Source organism: Kwoniella dejecticola, chromosome 3 (assembly GCF_000512565.2).
Source record: "Kwoniella dejecticola CBS 10117 chromosome 3, complete sequence".
NCBI lineage: Eukaryota > Fungi > Basidiomycota > Tremellomycetes > Tremellales > Cryptococcaceae > Kwoniella > Kwoniella dejecticola.
In genome coordinates this window covers 1,518,420-1,533,497 of record NC_089303.1, presented here as the reverse complement: position 1 = coordinate 1,533,497, position 15,078 = coordinate 1,518,420, and the positions used below count along the sequence as shown (strand labels likewise).

Sequence of the window (15,078 nt, the reverse complement as noted above, 5' to 3'; positions counted from 1 at the left end):
TGGTAATTTGCGCTGCAGCTGGGCGTGGTATTTTTGTGGTCTTGTCACAGATTAGCTCTGGTCCCGGTCAAAGCCGATGTCGTTATCGAAAACATCACTCGATAGCTCGCGATAAGTTTCAAGTTATGCGTTCTCAATTCCTTCTTACTCACAAGCCATCGTCAACCCATCCATCTTATCAAATCTCATGAGGATGCTCAGTCTCCTGGAAGGATACGAATGATTGCTGGGAGAGCAAGTCATGCTGGACGATGAGCAGCGTTCTTATTCGTTTAATATCTCAACGAATTGTTCAAAGTGTATTTTCGCTGTTCGAAATCTCGCCATTCGCCATTCGCCTTCCGACATCGGTCCAGGTCGAGTCAGGTTGCTTAGAATCATGTCGAATACCCTTCGTTCACCCTCACCACCCTTGACCACGGTCACTGGCGATTCCAAGCATCTCGATACAGCTCAAGCTCACACGAAAGCCGATGCAAAGCCTCGGAAATGGTATCACCCTGTAACGGTCTTAGGTTTCTTACTTGATAATTGGTTCCTGATTGGGATCGGCGTGTCGATAGTCTTAGCATGGAGATTCCCCAATGTAGCTTCCGATGGCGGAGGTGAGTCATAGCATACAATCAAGATGTCTTATCAAAGTACTCTCTCTCCTTCAGAGCGCAGCATCAATTCTTACGTCGAATCGACAGCAAGCGGTGGTCTACAAGTCGAAGCTGACATGCGTCTCCCTTGTATGTAATGCAGTGATCCGATCTGAGTATTCGATCAAATACGGAGCTATCTCCCTCATCTTCCTAATCACCGGTCTAACACTTTCGACGTCTTCGCTGTATAATCAAATCAAAAATTGGAAATTACATCTTTTCACACAGGGATTCAGCTTCCTCTTTTTCCCGGCGGTGGTGTTCGCAATCGTCAATATCGTCAATGCCGCTCAAGATCAAGGTGAATCTCAAAGCCAAGGTGGGAAAGGAGGTGGTATAGATCAATACATCTTAGCTGGTCTGATCGTCATGGGGATCATGCCTACGACTGTAGCTTCTAATATCACTATGACCAGGTTGGCTGGAGGGAATGTTGAGAGTGCGACGATCGAGGTCTGCATAGGTAAGTCCTGATAACCTTGCCCAGTAACAATCGACTCTGCCTTTTTAAGAACGAAGTCCACGCATGTAGCGACGTACGAAGACAAAGCGAAGGATAGAAAGTTGATGACCACCCCTCACAATGTCGTCCATAGGAAACCTCATCGGCGCCTTCATCACCCCCTTACTATGCTCTGCGTTCTTCTCTTCAGACACCTGGTCGTTCGGCCGACCCAGAGCTAGTGATAGCGGAGGTTCAACTGCTGACGGTCTAAGGGAGATCTATAAACAATTAGCAAAACAATTGGGTCTAGCAATCTTCGTCCCACTCGTGAGTTCCTTTACTGTTCTTTCCGCCAATCGCCCATTCGGGTCCAAGATCAATAGCAGTAACATAGCTGATTGTTCTATTCTTTCATAGTTTGTGGGCCAAATCATCCAGAAGTAGGTTTCAAACCCTCGTGCCACTCTCCAAGTCCCGTAAATCTACGATGCCATCCAAGTGAACAAAGCTAAATCGATTAATTTATCAGCGTCTTTCCGAAACAAACTAAATACGTTTGCAACAAACTTCGTCTCGCCAAAATATCGACCTTCTTCCTCCTCTTACTGATTTGGTCCGTATTCTCCACTCAATTCGAGAATCGAGCCTTCGAATCAGTCTCTACCGCTTCCATCATCTTTCTGGTCTTTCTGAATCTGGGATTGTATGCTGCGTTTACATTACTATGTGTCTTCTTGACTCGATTACCGTTCTTGCCTCCAACTCTTGCATCTCAAAATACACTATCTGCGTTGGATCAGAAACATTCTGTTCCAATTGCAGACACGAACGAGTCGCTGGGAAGAGACAGACGACGGTCCTGGAGAAAAGTGGTACATTCATTCAGATTCAATAAGGCGGAATCAACAGCGATCTGCTTTTGCGCAGTTGCGAAAGGCATGGTTGTTGGTGCACCGACTCTGAGTATCCTATATGGAGGACTCCCAGAAAAGCAGCGAGCGATCTTATCCATACCGCTGGTCTTATATCAAGGTGAGCGGAATACTTCCTTCTTTCTAAAACTTGAAACATACATCAATGATTGATCGTGCTCCTTCCTCAACAGGCCAACAGGTCGCTGTGGCTCAGATATTAGTGTACTTCTTTAAGAAATGGAATAACAAGCCGGATAAATACTTTGATGATGCGCCTTCGCCAGCCTCGAAAAGTCAGACTTTACCGATTGTGAACAAAGGCGGAAGAGGAAGTGGCGGCTCGGCAGAGATTAGAAGCGAGAAAAGCCGTGATGCATAGGTGGAAGCGGGCAAAGCTGAGCAAGTCCAGTCGGAATCAATATAGAAATTATAGACTTTTTGATTGCGGAAATGTTGTATATACTTTTTTGATTCGCATGTGGTAGTCAAGCAGATGTGGGGTCGATCGGAGATGACACAACGATTTGAGGGAGCATTCTCAAGGATGGTCCTGTTTGAACGATTCCCAAACGTCCTCGGCTGGGCGACCAGCTCGAAGCCACCAGGGGAGGATGATTGTCTTCACGATAGACATGTAGATCGCTTGAACACTCTCAAAACACACGCCATTGCCGGTTAATCGATCTTGATCGAATGGGGTCCCAGCGAGCTTGTGCCAGTCTGGCCACCCCATTGCACGTTTTCGTTCCGCGATCGTAAACTTCCGATCTTGCTATCAATCATAATGACACAGAATCAGCCGCCTGGTCGAGGTTGAAATTCGTACAACAAGAGACACACCGCGGGGTGAATGACGGCTGTTGATTTTTGGCCCGGAGCTGAGTTTGTCAAGAGAGTTGAAAAGCCTTCTGAAAATAGGGCTCTTCGATTCGGACCTGATTGATCTAGGAATTAATCTCCTTCCGACTCACACTCAATTTTGCTCACCTTGAGGATTTGGGGTTCTAGCTTCGCCAAAGATTCTATAATCCCGTTGAGCCAACACACCCTGTGCAGATCCAAGGACAGACATTCGACTCACATTTTGTTGGCACTCTCCGTGATGTATGATGTATGATGATCATGCACAGATTGCGCTCCACCTCGTTTCGCCGCCTGGAACTCGTTTTGAGGTGGCTTGGCATACCTCGCCCTCGAGGGCCCTGCCCGACTCCCCTTCCCGTCCTCATCTCGTCGTTCCCCTCGATATGCCGGTATTCGATGGCGACGGGACAACCGAGGTATGCCAGGTGGCCTGGTCGGATAGGGTCAGAACTATGTTGCTTTGTGACTATGACCACCGCTGCATACTTACGGAACGTACTCAAATGCTATTTGGAGTTAAAATATTAGTTGAAATTATAAACCTGCGCAGAGAGGTGTTAAATTCACGCGGGAGATCACTGATCGCATCTTCAATGGAGACCGCTGGATGCAATGCGGTTCCAGGCGTGTTCCGCTGTCCGATATAAAACGGCTGTATCCTGCCAGCCTTGTCATTCCCGAAGAGGGTAGCGGTGACCTTCGGATTGGCATGGGTTGGCGATGGGAATTCCGGCAGGGGGAGTCCGCCTTTAACCGCCAGAATGAACAGTCGCAACCTGTTCTGCGGACTGCCGTACGATCGAGAGTCTAGAAGACCTAACCGACAAGAGTAACTGATAAAAGACAATACGAATTTAGTGGTTTTCATTGCTTGTATCAGATGACACTTACCCATTTCGGGCGAGATCTTTCATCGCTGCTCTAGCATAGTTGCTCTCCGCACCGTCGACATCCGTTTGTCCCTTTTCGTCTTTGAAGGCTGCCACGTTTTCGATGATTACAACGAAGGGTTGCAATCGATACACCTCCTTCAGCATGACCCAAAGCTCGTCATTTCGGGAGTCCATGGGTCGTGCGGATCCAGGCGTGACCGGATTGTTCGAAATGTTTACCCTTGAATGCCCTTGACTACAAATTGTTTGATGATTGATGATTCAGTGGATTACCGACACGCGAGCCATAATTTGGGCATCCGTCTAAACGTACCAAGGTGGACCGCCAGTCATCAGAAATACGCTCCCTGCAAACGGAAGGACCTTGAGCGCGTTTTGGGAAGAATATTGTTCCAGTGTGAGTTTATGAATACTCGACAATTGGCCATGATGTACCTTCAAACGCGGGGCTTTTCTTCTGCAAAAATACTGTTAGTAGAGCCACGGTTGGCCGACAGTCGCACTCACCGAAGGCCGTGCAAAGTCTGGCATGCCGCTTTGTCGAAATCATTGGCTGAAACCCAATCGAAGATCTCCAGTCCAGGCAAGATAAAACCGCCAGCACCGGAGTAGTAATCGGCGGCTGCGAATTTGCAAGCTCGAAGACAGTCTTCGAGATCCTTGACGCTGACGCTATCGGTCTGCAAACATTCCTCGCAGGTTGCGATCGGCTTCTGCAGAAGGATAAGTCGGTTTTCGGACAAGCGCTCGTTGCACCAAAAAGAGCTGCCCATCTTCAGATCTCTCGCCTGCTCTTCCGAGGATAGAACCTGGACTTTCTCCATGATGCGACACACCGGAAATTCTTCGAATCGGTCAGTCAGCACTAGTCGTCGCTACTTGCGACAGCACATTAGCTTAAGATCCATGATGTCAAATTTGCTTCGGATTTACACTTGATATGTATCCCTGAGTTATGCTCATTTTCACTTCGCTAATTCGTTTCAACAACCTAACAGTCACCAGTAATTCGTTCGATTGCCTTCTCCACTTCTCAGCTCGACCAATCAGGTATGGTTCACCCTTAATCTTGGGGTCGATCGCGAGAAAGTCCAGCAGATGGATTCGCTCACCGCCAAGAGTGAGCTCATGGTGCCGGAGAACAGGAGTGTCATACTTGTGCTTCTCATGCCGATGATAGCACGAATCGCAATTGTCGAACGCATTGAGAGAGAACGGCGGACGGATGGCGGATTGCGACGGATGATCTACGTACCTGTAAAACTCATTGACTCAGCCTGACCTTGTCTGGACAGTTGATGGTATGATAGGGTGCGTACCGACAGAAGTACTGGGGCTCAACCCTCTTAGCGGCCCCAGGCAGTAAGGCAAAATCTAACTTTTCACCTTTGACCAGTTCCGAAAGCGCGATGTCCTGGCACTGTCCATGCTTCAGGAATAGCTCTTGGTCTGTTTGGCGGCCGGCAAAAGCTTCCCCAGGGGGTTTCAAAAAATGCACGTGAGCTATATGCTTGTCCGGGTGAGATCGATTTTCGGAACGGCAAGTGGTAATAGAGCGTATGAGCGCATACATTGGCGGTTGATGAGGGAGAACCACCGCATTGTCCACCTGGGACATCAAATTGATCAGAGCTCAACCAGATCTGACCTGTTGGGCCTCACCTTCAACTCCATTCCGTCTAGTATGAACCCATCCCTGCGTATTCTATGACACATTCGTGACCGTCCATCAATTGCGCAGAAATTGTCCACACCGTAATTCCGGTCTCCACTTCTGATCCAAGTCAGTCTTCGTCTCTGATTTGGTGTCGCCTGACTACCTCGCTTTTTTGGTACAGCACGGGGCTAGCATTAGCTGATCAGCTTGGTTCATTCATGAAGACCGCCCTTTCCAATTACTGATGAGCTGACGAGATGAAACTTACTTCCACCGATAGCTCCCTCAGCTTGTCATCCAGATCTTCCTCACTGTCTGAAATCTCGATTATTGTACATCTCTTTCTCTTCCGCTCATTATCCCCTTGTTCATTGGGAGAGGATCAGCTGGCGGATATAAGTGAAGGACTGTATTTAGCTCACCTTCAGTTTGGGATGTCGAAGTCGATCTTGATATATCATCTATAACTTCAATTTCGGAATCAGTGTCCTCTATCTCGACGATGTCACTGATAGTTGACATTGCTGCAGTCGTAGGTCGCACTGGCTAAGGCTGCTTGATCAGTAATGATTGGTCGGGTGCGGAAAGAGATAAGTGTGAAACGATCATATGTGTGTATATGGTAGTTGGTCAGTCACAAGCATTGGGTCATACACTGGCTGGTGGTCTTCCCAAATGATTGACTCCTTTGGCTCGATACACACAGCCCATGACCCAATCCGAGCTGACGTTATATGGTCGATATAGAAACCTGATGAACGCCTTTCGAGGTGCAGTGTAAACGTCCGTCCTAGCTGTCGCCAAGATGTTATTCATCTTCGCTCGGAACACGTATCATGGTTGCACCAAGTCAGTCCCATCAGGTAAGAGAACAGAAAAACTATAGTGTATGCGTGATATGTAGCCTCTGCGTAGGGGGCCATCAAGAAATGCGAATTCTTCGTGCTATACTAAATCGCGAACAAAGCTCAAATCAGCGCAGATCATTAATTACGTCACTCGTCACCGGTAACTAACTCTTTCGCCGTCGATATTCGATCGCTATATAGTTAACGCTATATCTCGATAGCTGCATCGCTCGCTTTGCTTCCTCTTATCTATTCATCCTGACCTATGTGAACAGACAATCCAAGATTCCAGTCCTGAGTCATACTCATACAATACACAATGCCAACTGATAGACAACCTCTACTCCCCACTCACTCGAACTCAAACTTAAACCCTCAAAAAGGACACATGAATCATTCTTCTTCCTCTCGATTATCTTCTACCCGCATCTCTTTTCCCAGCTCTTCAACTTCAGCTCTTGGCCCCCGAACTGCAGATGATGGCGAGGACGACGAAGAGACATTCATGGGTTCCACCTCTACTTTATCACCCCCATCCTCAAAAACAACAAAGCCGAAATATAGAGGCTGGTCAGCGGACGATACGCCTCTGTTGGAAGGCGGAGGAGGGGGTACCAAGAAACCTGGCGTACCTAAATTATCTAGAGAGTGCCTGATTAGGTGAGCTACCCAGATCATCCTTCGCTACCCCCCTTTGTGTCGCAAAGAAAGACGACCCCATCACAACTTGCAAGTGTCAGCTTCTTGCTTATACACGCTGTCACTTTGTAGCGAAATCAAATGTTATGGATCATACATGTTACCGCCCTTACTCGTCTTCGGTGTACTGGCTATTGGGATTAGTTTGGGTATATACGGCTGGAAGAGAGGCTGGTTTAGCTAGAAGATAGAGCATCAATCAACCCAAGGAATATTTTCTGATCTCCACAAAAATTACACGAAATCCATCAAGTTCTTAGTAGTCTGCTGTACATGTACACCAAGCAGCGTCAAAATGGACTGATCCCGGTCCTTTTGTAAGGCTTTTTCGCGTTGTACATCCTCCTTGTTGTAACACTCGCCGTGGCCCTTCCTGTATCAACACTCGATGTACGCCCTCCTTGTATCGTATCGGCACTCGTTGTAGACCCCTCTTGTCATATGAATCCCCTTGTACTGACTGGACACTGCTGATATAGTAAGCGATCCCATTTGAGTGGAGCAAACCTAATCACCTGAAAGAATGCCTGTATGTTGTGTGTATGCATGTGAATATAGCCCGAATACCAAAATAGTATAATCCTTGTCCAGTATTGTATATCTTGCGCTTGTTCGCTCATTGGAAATATGCAGATTGAATGATGCTATTTAACTTACAACAATACTCGGCCCGTGTTCAAACGACTTTATGCGCCTATCAGATGTTTCATGGTGATACCATCCTCTGTACTATCTCTTCCAGCAAGAGCCTCACGAACGTCCCGTCAAGCTGCCAAGCAGGTGCTCATCAGAATCAGCATCCGCCGATGGTTTGATTGGGCATGGGGTAATCCAGCTCGGACTCACTGGTATTTCTTCCCCGTTATTGAGCTTATGTTCCCCGTGCATCCTCGACAGCTTTTCCCATTCATCTCTTGACAAAGCGCGATCGTTCCACTATATTCACTCAACGTCAGATCTGTCCAGTCCAGAAAATTGTCCAGAAAGGCAGCATTGACTCACAATCGGTATATACTCGTGATTCAGTATGTCCGAAACGAGCTGATGTGTAGGTAGCCAAGAATCATCCGGAAACAGCTAGCACGATCAAGAGAATCAGCATCTGGAGATGACTGATTGATTTTTCTGTGTTCTTCCCCGTAGAGAGGACTCACTTCAATCAGTATACCTCCTTCAGGCATCCACAATTGATTAGTCAGAGCATCGCCATGAATACCAATGATAATCTATACTTCTTGTCAGCATCTTTCTCTCTTCCACTATGAGAAAGGTGGAGCTCGAGGCATCAATCACTCACATCAGCATCATGGACCGCCTCAATCTGACTCCTCCCATCCAATTTACCCATCTTCTTATGCCCCACATGCGCCTTGCCCAACGCCTCAATCTCTCCTAGGACGACACTCAACTCTTTATGTCCCTCCGAGCTCAATTTACGGTTCGTATCTTGTCTATCGATGTAAACGATTTTTGGGATTTTATCTAAAGCTCTTTGCGGATCTCGTCTAGCTTTAGGTACTGGTATTTCAAGATGGTTGAGAAGGGCATGCCGTATAGGTGTGAAGAAGAATGGTGGATGTGGTCGAGAGAAGATGGATGCTGCCATCTTGTTCAGGTTGTCTGAGAGCGGATTATGTCGATGGGATGCCCATCTATCGGCTATGACGACTATGATTGGCAATTTGTTCAGTGATGCTATGCGACGCGACGAGCCGTGATGAAAACTCACTTCGCTCAAAGAAGATCCATCCGCCATTATCTTGTGATTGTGAAGACAAGACATCCCAATTGATGGGCTCGAGGAGATTGCCTTGAATTGCGCACAAAGTCAGCATGACACGCAACGCTTGATCAAAAGGCCAAACCAGACTTGGACTGGTATGACCGATAATCTCAAAGTCAAGCAATCATGAAAACTCACTCTCCCCTACAACTCCTTTCAAAACCAACTCGTTCATGCCTTCTCCATCCCTCCACCCATCAGCACCTTTCCAAGGTATGATCACCCTGTCAGGTACACTGGGAACCTCTATACCCGGTCGAACCTCTTCCACCATTTCTTTCGGCGCCGGCACTGACGCCAAGGCTGTGACCGCTCCTAGGAAAACCTCGGCAATGAAGGGGTAGTATGACGAGAGGAAATGCCATTGGTCGGATTTAGCACCATCGTTGACGAAAACTGGAAAGACGGCCCAAGTCAACATCTATTCGTTCGATGCCAATACCAACATGGCTTGTTGCTTCCGTGGCATTGGCCAATGCCTGCGAAGAAGAGGAACTCACCTGTGGAACCTCTCATGACAAGCGCACTCTCAGCTCCCCTCAAAGTACTATCCATGGGATCCCTAACGACTTCCCAGAGGGTATCTCCGCTGACTACCCGACTCATACCAGGCATTGTCTTCCTCCGGCGATTCAGCACATAAAAAGTCTGATCTTTGATCCATATATTCTGAAAGACCTGATGGCCCGGTACGCCGCCCAGATACCTCGTCTGGCTTATCTTCGGATCAGGCGAGATCACGTCATGAGTATCGTCTACCGGTGTCGAATGTATGGAAGGGGAAAATATCGAGGGTATGATGGGTGGAATGGCTGAAGATGGTTTCGAGAATATTTGGGGTACGCTAATGGAAGGCAATTTGTCGGACTACCATACATCACTTCAGCTTGGACTCATCAAGTCTAAGTCTAATCAGGATAAGGGCGTACCGTATATGCTCTTGCAGTGGGCGAGACATGAAGCGTAGTCAGACCGAGGAATAGGAGAACGCCTAGGCATTTTAGGTAGATGTTTAACTGCATTGTTTTCGATTGAGCGTCTATGAAGAATGCTCAGCTCACCTAAGGACAGGACGAGAGCGATCCGTGGACGTCTCAAACTCTCCATCCTGGCTTGAAGTCTCCTTTCCTCCGGTATACTTGAGAAGGCGGTTATAGGCCGACTGCCTTCCCGGTCTGCTTTGATTGTGAACGCCAGCTACCGGTTACTGCTGCCCTTATGTCGGAGCACTGCGATATCAGGACCGCTACGTCTCCAGAAATCTGAGTTGAATTTGAATGTGTAAAGTGACCAGTCCAATCGTTTGTTGGCTGTCGGTGATGCAGAAGAAGATAGACAAAGTTTCTCGAAAAGACAAGTTGTGGATTGCCAGTCGAGCTGAAGAGGAATTGCGTAAAGGTGGAGGGGACGAAACGGGTAGTGATCGTCGTACAATGAGGTCTCCTTCTGTTTGGCTTGGCACCGGCGTTATTCCACTGAAATCGTACTTGTCGTTGATCTAGGATGTTGGCATCGAGAGTACAAGATTGTGCGTGAGACAGGAGGCCTCGGTGACTGAGCAAGCATCTGATGACACTTCACCGCAGCTGCGAATTATTCACTAAAGAACTCCGGAATTTGATTGTGATGAAGCTCTAGGTTTGAGCTGTGCACCTGCTTACACCATATCGGCGTAGTCCGCCTCGAGATTTTGCCTTACCCGGCGGAGACTTGTTTATTGCTTGCGATTCAGGGTAAATAAGCGATAGATAAGGAACCGCATGCATGTGATAATTATCAGTACTCGCAACTCGCAAATGGCTGGAAGCTATGCAGCATATTTCACTGATCATGCTGTTAATTCAGAAACAGACATGCAAAAGGAAGTCCTGTGGTCATGAAAATCTCAAAGCCTTTGGCCCAGTCTAGCCCTGCATTCCCTCTGGGCCCGTCTTCACCCCTCTCACACCTGTTCGTCACCTCCCCACTCCTCACTTTCCCGGACTGAACTTCCCCCCTTTGCCCTTTCCCCCCGCCCCCTTTTTCCTTCCATTCTGCAAATCCCCCCTGCCCCCTCCCCGCCTCCCGGCCCTTATTCCCTTCGTCGATCCTCTGTCTTTTCCCTCCCCCCGCCCCCCCTCCCCTCCTATCCGCCACGCCCTTCTGCTCCCTCACCTTCTGCCTGCCCTCCGTACCCCCCTGACACTATGAGCCCTCTCCTCCAATCGAGCTGCGGAAGTCCACACTCTCGCCCCTTCCCAATCCCAATGTGGATCCAGGATATGATGCAGTCAAAACCTGATGTGCGGCCCTGCTCACCATTGCCTACGGCCGGTAAATTGCGGTGTTGAGACATCGTGTATGAACAAAGCTTTTAATACATGAGCGTGTCACGATGGGAAATAGTAGGCGTCGTTGATGGCTGTATGCTAGCCACTGACTTTCTAAGCGGGAGTCGTACTTCCGGTAGCAATCAGATCGTTCATTGTTAGTCAAGTTACTAATCTTATAACCGCATCTAACCAGACTCGCTGTTCTTTGCAGCTTACTCCTATTTACATAGAACCAGATAGTGAAGACCATACCCATACTCAAGATGTCTTTCGAGATCCGATTCGCCAACGGCATCGAGCCAAACCTCTGCAGCAAGCTGATCGGCGGTTTACATTTCACCCCGCATCCTAAATCCCATTACACAGAGAACGGTCACTCGGCAACTCCATCTCCTCCTTGGAATCCATCTATCATACCCCCTGCTTCATCGTTCACATCTGGAATCACGCAATTAGAGGCATAAATATCGGCGCTCGACTTAGGTCCATCTATCATTTCAGATCCCTGTTTTCCAGGTGGATCGGCTTCTTTCTATCGCACGGACCGGCCGACAAATGTTGATGAAAGAGAGCTAGTCGAAGGAACGAGGCTCGATGATCCAACAGATGCCCATCGACAGGAGGAGTTCGCAGCTGGGTTCAACAGCGAGATCTTGCTGATCACGAAACACATGAATTCGGGGTACTTATGGGATTTCTGGCTAGCCGACCATCCCAGATATGGACGCGTGATCTTCAAAGTCTTTTACAGGCCAGAGTATCCTTGCCGAATTCCTCATCTGTACGAATATATCCCTTCCAAGAAGCTGTTTGATGAGCTCGTCAAAGAAGAAAACTTCTACCTTCGTCAACTGAGTACGTTACAAGGTAATCTAGTGCCCAAATACTATGGCATGTACACGTCCGGAAAGAAGGATCGGTATTTGGCTATGTTATTGGAATATGCGGGACAGAGTCTGGGATCGAGGTATATCGAGCTAAATCGTGAATACACGTAAGTCCCTTTCACTCAGACCTGCCAGCCAGATACTCGCTGAATCGATATCATAGAGAGAAGATCTACGATGCGTATGAGCGACTACACCTGCACGGTGTGATGCAATTTGACATAGATGGTCGGCAGAACTTGATCGATGAGGAGGGTCGAGTCCGACTTGTCGGATTCAGACGAGCCGAAAGCGTGAATCTCAGATCGCCTAAGGGAGTCGACAGGATCATCGGCGAAGCGTGGTGTATCCGTCGTCGATTCGGCGGGAGACAAGATATGAATTTCAGACCGTGAGTCTCAAGTCGCATGTGAAATAGCTAAGACTTAAGCTTGAAACTGAACGCGAACTTCGACTCTTGACCATAATGTATTGTATTGTATTGTAGGACGGGCTTACCGGATAGATATTGGAACCATCTGGCTGATTCAGCTGGGTACAAAGCGAAAATGGAGGAGAAAGAGAGATTGCGTTTGTGGCATTCACCCGCCATGCGAGCGTATAACGAGAAGTTGGGAATCGTATATGATGAGAATGGTTTCGTCATCTCGGAGCATGGTTTACCCCCCGATGTAATGAGTGAGTTGCTGGACACCTGATCAATTGTTTCCGATCTCTTCCCTCTCATGATTCCCCTTCTCCAAGCTGACCAGCAGGATATCATACTGCAGGAGTTGGAGGGGAGGAGGCCCCACCAGAATGCCATAATACGTGATCTGTCCTATGGCAACAAAGTCCTCTATGGCCTTCGTGGCTGCTTCCTCTATTCGGATGCGCAGCACCGAACTCTCAAGCCTCGGGGATGACAAGAGACGTAGGCGGATTTAGCGACATAGGAGTTGACGATGCAATACTTTATATCAGTCTGGTGCATTCACCAATAACGCAACTCATGCTCATGCCAATACATCACTACAACATCCACATATTGTCTCACAACACAGTCTTCTCCATTTGAAAACGACATCAACAAACACTCTACAGTCCAAATCTAATTGTCAAATCCCTCTTGATTCTTGACTATCACTTTCATATCTCCCCCAGCAGCAACAGCTTCGAAAGCGTCCGTAGCTTGGGTCAAAGGGAAGGTCTTGGTGATGAGTTGCTTCAAATCGACGACTCCTCTGCTAAGCATATCGAGAGCCGAAGGGAAGCACGACGCGGTGTATCGCGTGATACCTACAAATTTATCATCAGCAGCTGCTCTACAGTCAGGAAAGGTAACAGGAACAAGAGGATAGCGGCGGCGAGACTAACCCATGACATTGATCTCTTTGTTGGTCACTGCCAAAGTGGGGAAACAATTAGTTTGGATATGGCCCAGACCCACAGCGAGGTCTACAATGCAACAAATTGCATCAGTCAGCTCATATGTAGAATGTTTCATAGCTTAGTTCTGTAGTTCTGAACATCACTGAGGACCCAACTCACAATTACCACCTTGCTTGGCGATGGCTATACCCAGGAGCATACAATCTTCCGCCCCAGTAGCTTCCACCACTCTGTCCACTCCCTCTTCAGCCGTCAACCCCGCAATCTCCGCGAATTCAGCTGCGATCTTCTTCGCCTGTTCCCATTTCCTATCTCCAAGAGTCTCCACATCATGATCATCGATCTCCCCATCCCCAATTCCCGCACCACTACCATCCTCACCCAGCTTATGGGCTAATCCATTCGCCTTGGGCTGTTCTTTCAAGGATTCAGTCGGTAAATCCCCGATGAGGAACACATGATCTATAATTGGTTTCCCAGTCAGGGGGGAGATGTATTTTTTGGCGAATTCGACTCTAGCCGGGTTGTTGTCGAAGGCGATGATCTTTCGAGCAGAATATGCGTGAGCGACAGCAGCTGTGATCAATCCGATAGGACCACATCCGAAGATCGCCAAGGTTTTGTGCGGTCTAAGATCGACCCGTTTTCCGACTTGTACACCGACGGCAAGGGGCTGGATACAGCCTGCCTCGTCCCATGAGACATGGTCGGGGATGTGAGGAGCCATGTCGGCTGGTAAGGCGAAATACCTGGATAGGGAACCGACGGATCCAGGTGCACCGCAGTATCTCATATCTGCACGGAAAGTCACTGTCAGCGGATACTCGCTGAACCGGTGAGACCCTCTACGAGACGGTCTCATTGGGATCATTGTCAGGAGCTCACCGAGGCAGATGTTCACCTTGCCTTCTTTGCAATTTATACATCTTCTACAAGGAAGTCCAGGTTCGACTACATCAGTCCGTCTATATAAGCACGAGGTCTCTGATTGTTCCAAGTAAGCGTATTCAATGTAATGGACTCACTAGCTACTCGATCACCGATCTTATGCGACTTGATCAATTCTCCAACTGCAATGACTTCACCCGAAGACTCGTGACCCATAACAATCGGGTATTTGACCGGACGACCACCAACACCGCCCGCAAGGTAATTATGTAGATCTGAACCGCAGATACGTGAAAATGCACCGATGTTAGCCTTACATTGTTGGCTCTCATTGGGGATTCATACAGATGCAGGACATCCAATGAGGCTTGCAATGGGAGGATCACATAGAGTGATAGACGAGGGACGAGAAGCGAGGCACAGTGGATATATGGACTTATCTGTTGAGATGACCTTGACCAACACTCCATCAGGTTGTAGAATCGGCATATCATTGGGTTTCACTTCGATCTTGCGCTTAGCTACCAAGTTACAAGAATGATTCGGGGGCAGGTTCAGCGATGTGACCTGCTTAGGTTGGACTTTGTTTAGGAAATGGAATTCGGCCATTGTGCTACACACTCGACAACTATGGAAGGGAGAGTGAGTGATTTTCGTGATGATTGAAAAGGGTTGAAAGGCAGTATCAGATGATGAGTTCTGTAGTCTGATGTTTTCACAGATTGTAGTGAAGGTGCAAGGTAGACAGGAATAACAGATGTTCGGTATAACAATACATTTATACTTCATCAGCTATTCTCCTCACCTGAAGCTCTTCAGCAAACACAAATGCACTTTCCGATCGGGCCGAATACACCGAGCCGAATCCGA

The 15,078-nt window shown here is 48.0% G+C and overlaps 6 protein-coding genes across 6 annotated transcripts; 3 read left to right on the top strand and 3 right to left on the bottom strand.

Moving 5' to 3' along the window:
* Positions 1-379: 379 nt before the first annotated feature.
* Positions 380-2,385, top strand: I303_102943 (uncharacterized protein; the record flags this gene model as incomplete). The annotated part of the gene is made up of 6 exons (XM_065968662.1): positions 380-605; positions 748-1,110; positions 1,244-1,419; positions 1,510-1,532; positions 1,622-2,124; positions 2,198-2,385. 6 exons carry the CDS (start codon positions 380-382, stop codon positions 2,383-2,385), a joined length of 1,479 nt encoding a protein of 492 aa, XP_065824734.1.
* Positions 2,386-2,544: 159 nt separating this feature from the next.
* I303_102942 (uncharacterized protein) lies at positions 2,545-5,942 on the bottom strand (the record flags this gene model as incomplete). The annotated part of the gene is made up of 14 exons (XM_065968661.1): positions 2,545-2,778; positions 2,847-2,941; positions 2,994-3,028; positions 3,088-3,300; positions 3,361-3,376; positions 3,438-3,703; positions 3,762-3,998; positions 4,077-4,220; positions 4,271-4,638; positions 4,697-5,018; positions 5,083-5,372; positions 5,426-5,608; positions 5,689-5,783; positions 5,843-5,942. The coding sequence occupies 14 exons, from the start codon at positions 5,940-5,942 to the stop codon at positions 2,545-2,547; spliced, it is 2,598 nt and encodes an 865-aa protein (XP_065824733.1).
* A 645-nt stretch (positions 5,943-6,587) lies between these two features.
* On the top strand, positions 6,588-7,151 carry I303_102941 (uncharacterized protein; the record flags this gene model as incomplete). The annotated part of the gene is made up of 2 exons (XM_018406287.1): positions 6,588-6,928; positions 7,040-7,151. 2 exons carry the CDS (start codon positions 6,588-6,590, stop codon positions 7,149-7,151), a joined length of 453 nt encoding a protein of 150 aa, XP_018264781.1.
* A 522-nt stretch (positions 7,152-7,673) lies between these two features.
* Positions 7,674-9,857, bottom strand: I303_102940 (uncharacterized protein; the record flags this gene model as incomplete). The annotated part of the gene is made up of 10 exons (XM_018406286.2): positions 7,674-7,736; positions 7,814-7,903; positions 7,970-8,044; positions 8,122-8,193; positions 8,265-8,635; positions 8,697-8,777; positions 8,889-9,146; positions 9,251-9,617; positions 9,680-9,741; positions 9,812-9,857. 10 exons carry the CDS (start codon positions 9,855-9,857, stop codon positions 7,674-7,676), a joined length of 1,485 nt encoding a protein of 494 aa, XP_018264780.2.
* Positions 9,858-11,325: 1,468 nt separating this feature from the next.
* I303_102939 (uncharacterized protein) lies at positions 11,326-12,763 on the top strand (the record flags this gene model as incomplete). The annotated part of the gene is made up of 5 exons (XM_018406285.1): positions 11,326-11,434; positions 11,639-12,056; positions 12,113-12,340; positions 12,437-12,627; positions 12,720-12,763. The coding sequence occupies 5 exons, from the start codon at positions 11,326-11,328 to the stop codon at positions 12,761-12,763; spliced, it is 990 nt and encodes a 329-aa protein (XP_018264779.1).
* Positions 12,764-13,039: 276 nt separating this feature from the next.
* On the bottom strand, positions 13,040-14,817 carry I303_102938 (uncharacterized protein; the record flags this gene model as incomplete). Its single annotated transcript, XM_018406284.1, has 6 exons — positions 13,040-13,227; positions 13,306-13,386; positions 13,480-14,115; positions 14,206-14,271; positions 14,346-14,483; positions 14,595-14,817. The coding sequence occupies 6 exons, from the start codon at positions 14,815-14,817 to the stop codon at positions 13,040-13,042; spliced, it is 1,332 nt and encodes a 443-aa protein (XP_018264778.1).
* Positions 14,818-15,078: the final 261 nt, after the last annotated feature.